The 13245-nt window shown below is 31.6% G+C and overlaps 1 protein-coding gene across 1 annotated transcript; it reads left to right on the top strand.

Annotated features, from left to right (window-relative positions):
* Positions 1 to 11901: 11901 nt before the first annotated feature.
* On the top strand, positions 11902 to 12911 carry LOC123266875. Its single transcript, XM_044731319.1, has 3 exons — positions 11902 to 12138; positions 12200 to 12337; positions 12647 to 12911. Exons 1-3 carry the CDS (start codon positions 12000 to 12002, stop codon positions 12790 to 12792), a joined length of 423 nt encoding a protein of 140 aa, XP_044587254.1. The 5' UTR covers positions 11902 to 11999; the 3' UTR covers positions 12793 to 12911.
* The last annotated feature ends 334 nt before the right edge of the window (positions 12912 to 13245 follow it).

The following is a 13245-nucleotide window of genomic DNA, read 5'->3' on the forward strand; positions in this document are numbered from 1 at the left end:
TGTAATCAAGTATTTTATAATAAATATTTCTAAAAGTTGGGTGACAAATTATTAATTAACAATAATAAGTTACTTGCTTTAAAGTAAATGATTTTAGGATATTCTGCGTCTATATTTTATAAAAGTAAATTTATATGCAGAAGTTCAAAACAATCTGTGTGTTAATTAATATATATATATATATATATATATATATATATATATATATATATATATATATATATATATATATATATATATTGAGACACTGCAAAATGTCCCGATTTTATCAGCCTGGCGAACTACCACCCGAAATTTCTGTTACCGACACTAGCTAAATTAATGTGTAGCCCCCGTGACGTCACAAGACGACACGAGTAGGGGAAAATCAGTTACGAGCCTCAAAACCTGAGCATTGATCGACACTTCGATCTATCCCCCGGTGTCAATCACCACGTTTGATATTTCTTAGTCAATTTACTACTATACCACTATTACCACTATTAGGTGATTACTCACCAAAATTTATAAAACTTACTACTAAAACCTACTAAAATTCTATTAACAGTTTAATACTAATTATCAGAAATATTTTATATTACGTCTATTAATTTTATTATTTTTGCATTAGGTGATTATTCACCACGTTTATTACTATTGTTCAATTATTTATAGCACTAAGTTTAATTATTCTATCCCTATAAATATTTTTTTAAATTACGTAACCGAAATAACACAAGTTTATATTAAAAGTGCTTATTTTGTGTAATAAAGTTAAGTTTATTGTTATCACCGCTATACACTATTACTAAACTACCACTATTCACCTATCTATTTACTACGACTATCTATCTACAACCTGCCAAAGGGTCAATCAAAGACGAAGGGTCATCGTTGCAGTTAAAATTTGTAAGTAAGTAAAATAAATTAAATGGCACGCGTGAGAACTTCTGTCTAAAACTAATAAAATCATCTAAAGACAAAGACACTCATTGGTTCACGGGAGCGGAATATACCACAGCAGCGAATCCCAGTTTTTAGAAGTTTAGGCGATTATTTCTTATCCGCGAGGTTTAATGGTCTAAATAATTAAATTTTTAAATTAAGCAAAAATTTAGTATTAACAATAAAATTTTTCACAATTCAAATGCTACTGGTGGGAAATTTGGAATTCAACGTTACCCTTATGAGGTATCTGATTGTACTTATTAATTGCAAATTATTTCTTATCCTAATTAATTTATATTTTTATAGAAATTATAATGACAATTATTTATTCTTAAAAATATTTATTTATGTATGTGTATAGTCAAATGAAAATTTTTAATTTATTTGATAGATACAAGTAGTATAGAATTTCGCGATTGTCATTTGTTTAAAAATGTCAATTTGTTTTTTCTTAACGTTTTGTTGTTGAAAGTGTGTATTGAAGAGCTAAATTAAGTAAGTATGGTTATTTATTTTTAATAAATCTGCATTTGGATAACTTTTTATTGTATGTAACAATATCTAAACTAATATTTATTAACGCAGATCATGGGTGGATGTAGCTTTCCTGACTGTCATAACAGCAGTGAAAAGGGTTTTAAAATGCTGAGGTTTTCTCGTTCAGTTGAGATGAGAAGTAAATGGGCATCTACTTGTAAAATTTAAAAACCCATTACTGAGAATTCTCGTTTGTGTGAGGTATTTACCACCATGATAAAAAAAAGTAACTTGCCTGACGAAAAAAAATCTTGAACCAAAAAAGAAATCTATTTGGAAAAGAATAATTTTTCTAAGTGAAGAGAAAAAATTTTTAATCTAAGATAATACTCTTCGTTTCAGTACATTTTTCTAAATTCAAAAAATTTTTCCCATTTTTGTTAATATTACCCACGTTCGACAGCTTGTAGAGTACCAATCACTTGGTGGACCTGTTCTAATAAAAGGTCTCACCACTGCTATTTTAGACCCACCACAGTTCGATAAAATGCACGTTGGACTGGCTAGAAAAATTTTTAGCTATGAAATGGGACATGCATTAATTCTAGCGGCGCAAACTGGTCTTCTTCCGCAAACAGCTATGACCACTGGGTGGTTTATTTTATTATGTAGTCAGTGGTATGAGTTCATGGTTTGTCGGCACAAAAGTAACTCACGGAACTTATGGCGCATCGTTAGAACGAGTAGAGTTTCTGCAGAGCTTTATTGAGATTTTCAGAGAACTACAAGTTAGCTCTGATAATAGATGGAAACCGATACAACGGGGCATCATTCTGGCTACTACTACTGCGTTAAAATTACGAGAAGATCTAGTTCTGACAAAAAAATTGGAGTACCTTCTTACGGGGCGTCAGACTTCTAGTTCTGGAGAAAATTTATTTTCTCAGGTTCGAGCTGGTGGTGATATTCACCCTAAACTTCGCCAATATTACGCTACCGAATGCGCTTGATTGCAGTGGCTCAGTATTTATGTGTCCCTGCGTCTGTATCATATGAAGACGATGATGAGCCGTACTACATTGAATTTCTCAAGCATAAAAAAACTGAACTCCAAACTACTAATGATGATTCACAAAATTTCCTTGAAATTCCGGTAAATTGTAAATTATCCGAAATACAAAACTATAGGCTTTATTACCTTTGTGGTTGGGCAGTGTTTACTTGTGCGAACGGTTGTAATGATTGTGAGGCAGCAATAATCTCTTCAGTTCCTTTGCCTAACGCGAGTACGGCTTGGACGGATGCAATAAATCGAGGAAACTTGAAACATCCGACAGAGGCAGTATATACACTTTTGAAGACTGCGGAAGAAGTTTTTGCTACTTACAGAAAATCTCTTCTCCATTTGCAATCTGTGCATGAAAAAGTAATGAAGCGTGTCCTGGAAACTGCCGATCAATCATTAGTCTTCCCAAAATGTCATGGTATTCGCGACAAAATACTCGGAAAATTTATCTCATTGCGACTCCATGTTCTCGCAAAAGACATTACAGTGCAACCTGATAATCCCAATGTTGCAGTCTTCAGCTCTAAGAGCGCATATATGCGCACGTCAACAAAAACCGTCCGTAAATAAGTTAATTATACTACATTATTTATTCTTCTTTCTCAATAAAATTGAGGCTTTCAATTTTTAAAAGTTACTTGCTGGGTGACAATATTTTATACATATATTAGTCCTTGGAATAAATATATTTTATCTATATATACTGTCCATCATATTTTCTATTGTAATACGTTGAATTTGTTGATTTGATCAATAATAATTTCATATATTTTACACAATAAACTTAAAAAAAAGTACTTGTTTCAATAAATTAAAATGACTGTATACATACTAATTACTTACCTGTTATTAGACGAGCTCTAATCTAATTATTTTTACTAATAATTAATAAATAATAATAATACATTCAGTATAAGACCTGAGAATCTATTGGAATAATAAAAATTATAATAAAAATATAGAATAATTGTAAAAAAAAAAAAAAAAATTAGAATTGTCGAGTTTCGAACCCGGACTTGGTAAATGAAAAGTTATCAAAAAGTGTCGGCGCCACAATAGAGCTTAACGTACCGATGTGAGAGGTAAATCATAAACTGCGTTTAAGAAAAACCGGTTTAACCGGAGAATTTACGGATGCAATAAAAAAAGTTATTTAAAGGTTTTTATTTAATTATGATTATTTATTATTATTGTTAGAGGGTGAAAATAATTTTTTTATGCAATGATTATTTATTAAATAAAATTTATTATTATTGCGAGAGTTAGCATGAAAATACTTTAGTTGCCGGTTAGTGTGTCTGACACACTCGTGGTGGCGCGACCGCTTGACACATTTCCCATCATGCATTGCAGGATTGGAATACCTTCTTATATATTATCTTAAGTTGAGTCAGTCAGCAGAGATAATCCCACGAGGTATTTAGGTACCGCCAATTTTTTTTGTGTGTGTTTACGGATGTATAATTTTTATTGTTCGGTATAAGTATTATGCTGGTTGATTTTGGTACTCCCGGGGTAATCGATGAGTTCGATTACCCATTGATCGATCTTCGGGTTCGTGCGATTGACCGACGTTGAGTAAGAGGTTCGCCTACGGAGAGGGAACCCGAGAAACGGCTGCCGCGTCCGAGGCAGGCAATCGGACGTAAGTTGCCCACTCTCAGCGGAGCATTTGGGACTTAGATTAAAATTTGAACTGTGTGAGACTCAGTGACAGAGAACTGAGTTATTATTTAATTTTTTTTTACTTAAGTATTTAATTTAATTATTGAGTAAATTCGACGATTGAATTTTATTATTTAAGGTTTAATTAAAATCGGCGAATAGATTATTTAAATCTTGAAATTTAATTTGGCTATTCTTAATTGAATTTTGGTGCATCGATTATCGAGTTTACTTATTTAATTAGTCGTTATTACTTAAAGCAAGCGGAGATTTATTTTTTTTTGTATGGTTATTAATTTTAATTAATCATCATTAATTAAAGCCGGCGATTCGATTTATTTCTTTGAGTTAATAAATTGCTATTAACTGAATTTAGCGAAGATTAATATTTTTTTTTTTTTTTTTGTTAATTTACTGAAATTAGCTGAATTGATGCAACGATTTATGTTTTATTATCTTGCTTACTTGTATTTACGTGAGTTCAGCGAAGATTATTATTTTATTTAGTTAATTAATTGCCGTTAATTAATTTGAGCGAAGATTGATTTTTTTTTTGAGTCGCTGGTCATTAACTTAGCTGAGCGAAGGTTCATTATTATCTTTTTGAGTATTTAGCGAGTTATTATTAAGTGGATTATTACGAGTAACTCATTATTATTATTGCGGCGACCTTGAACTTTTCCTTGTTCGGGTTGCGAACTGCGAATCGACGACAGCGTCGACGATTATTATTGATTAATTTTCCTTGCGTTTAGTTTCTTGATTTGTTAATACTAACCAATCGTTTTCATTTATTTTAATAAATTTATAATTTAATTTTCTATATTAATTTTTTTTTCATTAATTGCGAGCAATCCCGCATACTTTCCTCGTTCCTCTATAATTAAGTCGTACCCTTAAGGCCCGCCACCCGACAAAGAGAGTCCCGGACCGGAGTAGCCGGAAATCGACGTGATCGGAGCAAAGCTCCTGGCGCCCAACAACAGGTAAAGCAGGTAGGCCAGATTATTTATTTCGGACTTCGTCCTCGCTAACGCACGGGGACGAAAATACCCGTTATAATATATATATATATATATTTATATAAGTTTTCATTAATTTTTTTTGCTCAGGATAAATCAGTTTCTAGTAAAACGAAAAAAATAACGAGTAAAAAGACTTCGACTATCAGTCACGCTAATCATGGAAATGACAGTAAACAGGGATCAGATGTAAGTATGATTAAAAATAATTTTAAAAGTTATAACAATTATTAAAGATATATTTCATTATAATAACTAACATTTTTTGAATAATTCAATTTTAATATGCATGTCTTTTATCATAAGAAGAATGTGGTTCGCTGACATTGAAATTCAATTTGAAAAACTAAATTAGCTAAATTTTTATTGATATTTTTAGGACTGTAACAGGGTAAAATTACCCTGCATCGATAAGTCGCCAGAGATCGATAACTATTCGACTAGCACTGGTGCGCCTCGATCTTCGGGCCTAAAGAGAGAGTAGGAGGGGGTATTTTGGGGGTTGTTATATAGGTGAGCCAGGCGTTGTGACAGGGAGAAGTAGTGTAACCGCCAGACAGTGTGCCACAAATCAAGAAGAACCGATCCCCGGAGTAGTTACGAGACGACAGAAGCCAATAACATCTAGGACTCCAATCTCGAGTAGTGAGTTAGATCGTCGTATAATCCAACAAGGTATCAATAATTACTCTGTGGGCTAGGAGTGGACTGCGGGGTTTATACTCAGTTTACTTCTCCTCTGATTGATTATTCTCAATTTATTTAATAATAATTCAATAATCATTTAATTGCAATTAAATTTTATTCGTTAGTTGCCGTTGAGCGTACCTCTAGGGGGTTTATACCCGAGGACTGCTCAAGGACCTTGCGGTGTTAATTGTCGTGAGAATTTATTAATTTACTCGATTAATTCTAAATCATTCTGAACATCTGGAAAATCGGTTTAGTTACATTTATTTTATTTCATAAAATAAAACCGAGAATTAAAAGCTTCGAGAAAATTCCATTGTCTTCTCGCGGATTAGCCAAGCGTCGGTTGAATTTACAACGCAGTTAACGTGTACCCAAGGTCAAAGATAACTACGCACTAACGAACATCGGCGTCCATTTTGAGCGCGCAAATTCCTGGGAATTATTTCACTTGATAATTTATTTGTAAGAACAATTGAATTATTATTATTTAATATTATTTATTACAAGAAAGTATTATTTATTTAATATAATTTATTGAGAATTGGCTACTGAACTTCGACGCAATTAAGATTGGATACCCGTGGATAATTTTTCGTGAATTTATTTTACATTGAGATAAATTGTTCGATTAATTATTTATAAATCGAAAAATTCCACGTGGTCATTTTATATATAAAACTATTGAAAATTAAAATTATTATTCTGTTGGAATTGTTTATAAAAATATTTAACGGCGTGGATTAAGTCCCAGAAAATTAGTCAGAATTTTATAAAGAAATATTCTTAAGAATTTATTCAAGATTTAAGAAATAAAATTACGAGTTGAAATTGGAATAAAATTTTACGTCGAATGATCCGGAAAATTTATTTAATGTTGAGTATTAAACTCGTGGATAATTTGGAATAAATTCAAGCATCGGTTTTTAGTGTAGATTTTTTTGAGAATTAAATAATTAGTTGTGAAAATGGTTTACGATTTATTTGCGAGCTAATGACTGAAAATTTTAGTAAAAATTAATGTTGTAATTTTTGGAGTTTAATTTTATAAGTCAAAAATAAAAGTTAAGTAGAGCCAGTGTGTGTGTATGTGTGTGTGTGTGTGCGGGTTATGTGTGTGAAGATCGTGCGGGATATGTATGTGTGAGTGTGTACATTCTCTACTTCTTGATATTTTGCCGAGTAGAGTAGTTCGTACAGTCTAAGAGCGTGAGAGTCCGGTGGACAGCGCGACTTAGTTAGAAACTGCGGTATAGACGCTCCATAAGAGGGTACCGTCAGGATTAAGAATTTTGATAGAGCGTGAGGGTCCGGTGGACAGCGCGACGTAGCTAGAAACTGCAGTAAAGCGCTCCTTATGAGGGTACTGTAGGATTAAGAATTTTTGTAACGATCTCTACTTGTTGATGTTTTGCCGAGTAGAGTAATTAACATACTTTAGAAGCCGTTGTATAGACGCCAAGTTGGGGTACAGCGGTAGTAAGCTAGAAACTGCAGTAAAGCGCTCCTTATGAGGGTACTGTAGGATTCAGAATTTTTGTTAGTTATAAGGAATTTACACATCGCCCTCGTATACGATAGCCTCTGTACGAGGTGCTTTGCTGGCTACTTAGGTTAAGTTGAGGCGTCGGTTTTAGCCCGGAATCCTCGGTAGTAATAAGTCGTAGTGTTAAGTCAGTCTTAAGTGAGTCAGTGTACGTGCGAGTGAACAAGTTGTTATTTTATTTTGTTGTTAATAAATTTTTGGTACCGTTGTTAAATAAAAATTTATTCATTTCAGATCACCTTCCTCCACTCTCTCTCCCTGTAGATAAGCTCAGCTCTGGCTCCGGTTCCAGGAACCGCGATTAAAAATCCTGGTGGCGCCCTTTTATTAATTAATTTAGATTCATTTGTTGGTTTTATTATTTCAATTAATTAATTTAAGGCGCCAATTAAGCGGAATAAACAGCCGTTATAGGACAAACCGGATTATTCTGATGCAACTAAAGGAATAAAACGTGAACATAATGATGAACCGACAAAAATTGCGGAAGTGAGCATGCGAAATTTTTCGCAGGGCAAGGATCAGACTGAAAATGAATCTGAAGAGAACACAAAGAAGATTGTACATGAAAATTCCAGTCAACAGCAATCGAAAGTGAGTATTTCAATTGTAAATAAAAATATCAATAGTTGTTTGAAATATAAAAACCAATATTTCCAAGTTTTTAACATTTGTAAACAGCGGAAACTTCAATGAATATCTTTTCAGACTATGTATACTTATGACCCAGATTTTACTTTTTGTATTTGAGTATTTTAGTTTATTTTTATTAATTACTTAAAAATTAATAGAAACAATTATTGTTATTAGTGCGGCGATTATTATTTAATTATTGTATTTATTTAGTTAATAATATTATATTATTGTTACCAAAGGTATGATTAAATTAAGAAATTAAGCGTGTGAGAAATTATTATGAAGCCGAGCCAATTAATCGAGCAAAAGAAATTAATTGTAAAAGAAATTAAAAGACTGGGAAAATTATTCTAAGTTCCGAACAAGATTAAGTATGGGAAAGCGATGAATGGATATAAAACGAAAGAAATGACGATTATTATTTTGTAAGAAATAATTTAGGTAAGCGAAGATTTTATGTCCCGAGGACAATTTAGTATGGAAAATCAACGAATGGATTTATAATGAAAGAAATTGCGATTAAAATAATAAAGAATTGTGAATTTGACGAAACGAATGGATAGAAAATGAAGGAAATTACGATTAAAATAATAAAGAATTGAGTTTCGAAAATAAAAACTTAGAATTTGGCGAGACGAATGGATAGAAAATGAAGGAAATTACGATTAAAATAATAAATAATTATTTTTCAATGCTAGTTCGAGGACACCGGACAGGTGTATAAAACGACCCTTCCGGTTCGTTACAAGAGAGTTAGGGGAAAAATGATAAACGCCAAAATTTGGCTCGATAAGGGAAGCAATTCTTTCTCGGGAGAATTACTCGGACGAATACTCTTCACCAAGTAATTCCAGAGGATGATACTCTACCTGGAGTCTGACCAAGGCCCAGGTAAGTATCGTGAACCGACCGGATGAAAGTGCTACTCCCTGTGCCGAAGCCTTCAGCTGAGGTACGGTAGGTGATCATAAGCCGTGTAGGTGGGAGCGAGGAGGATACTCTCCACTTGCTCTCAGGGTAGAGTTTAGGACCCCACAGGGATGACGGCTAGTCGCCCTGAGGGGGGAGGGGGTGTTACTGGGAAACTAGTTAGTATTTTGTAGAACGCGTTTTTTTTTAGTTTGAACCGTGAATACCGTCGTGTATGTTTGGATAGAAAGTTTCTATTGTATTAGTGTATATTGCTTATATTTTTTCTTGATTTTGAACCGCGAATATGTGTGAAAAGAGTGTTCTAATGTATTGTTTATATTGTTTAATTTGCTTATATTGTTTATATCGTTTATTAACATGATCAGGCCAATAAAGAGGTTTCCTTTTTCTTTGATTTATTTAAAATGAAGTGTTTTGTTTATATTTTGTTATTGATAATGTGATCCCCGTTTATGACCCTGGACTCCGGCGAGCAAATTTCGAGCTGGGGACTAATTAGATAATTTATATTTTGAAAACGTAGACGTTACATACTTGAAATTTTTTTCTAAATTATAATTATACTTTTATATACTATTTTAGAATGAAGAAGGCACATTACAAACAATTGATGAAACAGCCGATTATAATACAAATTTATTGAATGACATCAACAAATATCTGAATGACCCACCAACAGTCAAGGTTGTTGATAAAGGAAACATTCAGCCACAACATGACGTATGTATAGTTGAAACAATATAATTACAATTAAAATAGTGAAATATTTTTTTTTATCGATTCAAAGATTGTATAAAATTTGCAAATCATCAATTTTGAATTAGTCAATATTGTACAAAAACAGCTTTAGAAAAAGTATTGAATTGTCGAACATATCAGGGGAATAATGCTCATTAGTATCTGTACGCTCTATTTAAGATATCTCTGTTTTAATTCAAATGCAATTATGAATATTCTAATTTTTATAATAACTCTTTAGAAAAATAAAAGAATATTAAGTTGAATAAAGGCTTTATTAGATTTAGAAGAAATAAAGAAAATTTTGTTTAAATGAGAAGAAAATTTAAACATTTCAAATGTCAGCTGATATTTAATTCAAACATTTATACTATCGTGAATCATCACTTCAACATTTTCTTTTTATAGATAAAGAAAATGAAATGTGTCTTAATAGATAGACGCTTATTAGCCTCTAATATATGACAAGTTTTCCAATAGTGCTTTGTAAAATTACATTTTAAATATCGGCACTTTTTCAGTGATATTATGAAATATAATATAATGTTTATTGATTCAACAGTAAAATTACAAAATAGGTTAAAAATAAAAACACAAAATAAACATGAATAGAATTTAAATATAATTATTATAATTATTAAGAACTAAACGTTAATAAACGTATTATTTTTCATGTTGCTTGCTCCGAAATTATAAGTTTTCATATGTCTTCTACATCACTCAAAATTAGACAATCATGAGCCAATACGATAGTTTGTTGCAGATATTTCAACTTATTATTTTATAAATGATGGTTTGAAAAAAGTTATAATTATTAAGAAGTAAACGTTAATAAACGTATTATTTTTCATGTTGCTTACTCCGAAATTATAAGTTTTCATATGTCTTCTACATCACTCAAAATTAGACAATAATTTCTTATATTATATTGAAAAGAACGTTAATCGACTTTTCGATGTTTAGGTACGCGTGCAGCAATACCATCAGCAGTCAAGGTAATCGATTTTTAAAATATCCAAGCACCTCCACCAGTAGGTTTTATTCGATCGGATACCGTAATGGTAAGCCTTCAATATAATTAGGTAGCTCGATTACAATCAATAATTTATTATTGGTTTGAAAATGGAGAGTTAATCATTTGAAGAATAACGTCAAAAAATTGAATTTGCCATAATTAACTGTTTGATTGCTAATATATATCCTTCTAATTTATTTATTTATTTATTTATTTCCTTATTATAGACCCAACAGCTTACGCCATTGACAGGGTCACTTACATATACAAAATAATCGGTGTCCTTATAAATATGATAAACTTAAAGCTCAAAATAATGACATTGTACGGTGCAACTTACATGGTTATATATAAAAAAAAGTGAGAAAAGTAGATGATTAATTAGTATAATGTTATAATGAAATAAAGAGTTACTGAAACCTGGTAAAGTCTAAATTTTAATATTATAGACTTGCTATTCCCTCATAGAAGTAAGAATAGACGCCAAAGCACCGATCGTAATGGGTTGATTGAATCCAAAGAGATCAAGTGCTCTATCAGTATTATTAGCTAATAAGTTGCATATCAATGCCAATCTGAGCACCGGCGCTGACCTTTCAAAAGACGATCGAGCAGTACGCGTGTAAAAAAGTTGATAGGATCTAGAGTTCCTGGGAGGAATATAGAAAGGTAGTTGTTCAAGAATTCTAGGGCAGTCAATATGTCCACGTATTAAATTTTTTACGAACATAAAGGCAACGCAAATTCTCCTCTCCTCCAGTGAAAGCAAACCTGAGTCTATACATAGCTCGTAATAGTTCACACCAGTCACTGGGTAAACACCGTGTTCTTTAAAACTTAAATACTTGAGAAATTTACGCTGTATTTTCTCAATATTTATGATATGCTTTTTATAGGTAGGAGACCAGATAACAGAAGCATATTCAAGTTTAGGGCGAACCAGTGACATATACAGTACTTTAATTTATAATAATTTCTACTAATAATTTCTAAATATTCCTAACTTTACTTCGTAGTCAATTATCTCCATAAGTTTTGTATAAAATTTTAGATATTTAAATATGAGCTTTAATGTGTGATTTTTTAACTAAAAAAAAATGTTTATTTTTTTTTTTTTGATAAGTGCATTCTTTTTTAGCTATCAAAAAATAATAAAAATTTTATAATTGGTCTGATAAAATAACTATTCTTGGATTTTTCTCTTTGTAGATTCATTGTGGACAAAATATTTGGATTACTACGCAAGATTACACCAATGCAAAAGCTGCATCGTCATCAGAGTCTATGTTTGTAAAAAATATAGCGATGAATATATTTACTAGAGAAGTACTCAAAAATAGTACTATAACGGGCAATAGTAGTAATCGGACCAAAGGACCTGCAAAGCCGAAACTGGATCCGGCCAAAATGCTTGTCGTAAGAGGTGAAAAAGTCTACTTATTAAAAAAGTAAAATTCCCCGAAGCTAATCATACGTTTCTGGAGATATTTATAGATATTATTTAGCGGAGCACAGGAAACTGCCAGAAAAAGTAATTAATGTCAAAGTCGATGAATACGTGGAATATATCCGGCAAAAAATTGCGGACTTAATTAGACCTCCGAAGAAGACGCCATCAGAAGGTAACTAATGTTTATTCTAACACCAATTGCATTATTATATAGCTTGGATATTGAAATGTCTGTAACATGAAAAAAGATTATAAAAAAAAATTTAAGCCTGCATGTCCAACACCAAAACTGTTAACTGTAATCGAACATAGTATCTTGTGACCAATAATTTTATCTTTGAGTATGAATACATTTTATGAAAGTACATTCTTGAGATTCGAACGTAATAAAGTCAAAATTAAAACAACTACCTTTGCACGCCATAGCTCACACTATTTTTTCAATTCTGATCTAAAATAAATTGTTACTTATATATTTTAGCAGCTGAAGCAACAAAAGATGATAAAAAAATTTTAAAAAAGCTGCCGAAAGCTCGAAAGGGTAAACAAGATATTTCGAGCTCCAGTGAAAGTAGCGACCCCAGTGAGGACAGTGAAGCTTCAGACAGTGAAGATAGTACCAATTAAGTCATAGCATTAACGTACTTTTTTTGATATTTAATCAGATAACTTTTGTCTATTTTCAAACTTCTTCATTTTTAGTTAATAAAATTAAGTAATATATAATACAGTACAAAAATACTATAATAAAGGTATCATGCTCAAGAAAAAATAAAATGATATATACTACATAAATATTTTAATTTTGTTTTAACTTAAGATATAACGATCTAATGTTGTTCATAACAAATGAATAATTAAATAATCAGACAACTTTTGGCCAAAAATATATTCCATTATCACATAGACCGTTTGCGGCAGAGAAGAGGGTCATTTAGCAGCCGAAATGATTGTAGATTTTGTAGAGTATCACGATAAAATTTTTTGAATACACAGATAAATTAAGTAATTCTTAAACTAAAGCAATGGTAAAGTATATAATTGAAGCTTATTCAATAAGCTTTCTGATGTAAATTACAT

The sequence above is a fragment of the Cotesia glomerata genome, linkage group LG1, assembly GCF_020080835.1.
Source record: "Cotesia glomerata isolate CgM1 linkage group LG1, MPM_Cglom_v2.3, whole genome shotgun sequence".
NCBI classification, from domain to species: Eukaryota; Metazoa; Arthropoda; class Insecta; order Hymenoptera; family Braconidae; genus Cotesia; species Cotesia glomerata.

Coding starts and splice junctions, on each gene's coding strand:
- LOC123266875 (XM_044731319.1), top strand. CDS start 12,000: ATGTTTGTAAAAAATATAGCGATGAATATATTTACTAGAGAAGTACTC. Junction 12,139..12,199: donor CAAAATGCTTGTCGTAAGAG/GTGAAAAAGTCT, acceptor ACGTTTCTGGAG/ATATTTATAGATATTATTTA. Junction 12,338..12,646: donor GAAGAAGACGCCATCAGAAG/GTAACTAATGTT, acceptor TATATATTTTAG/CAGCTGAAGCAACAAAAGAT.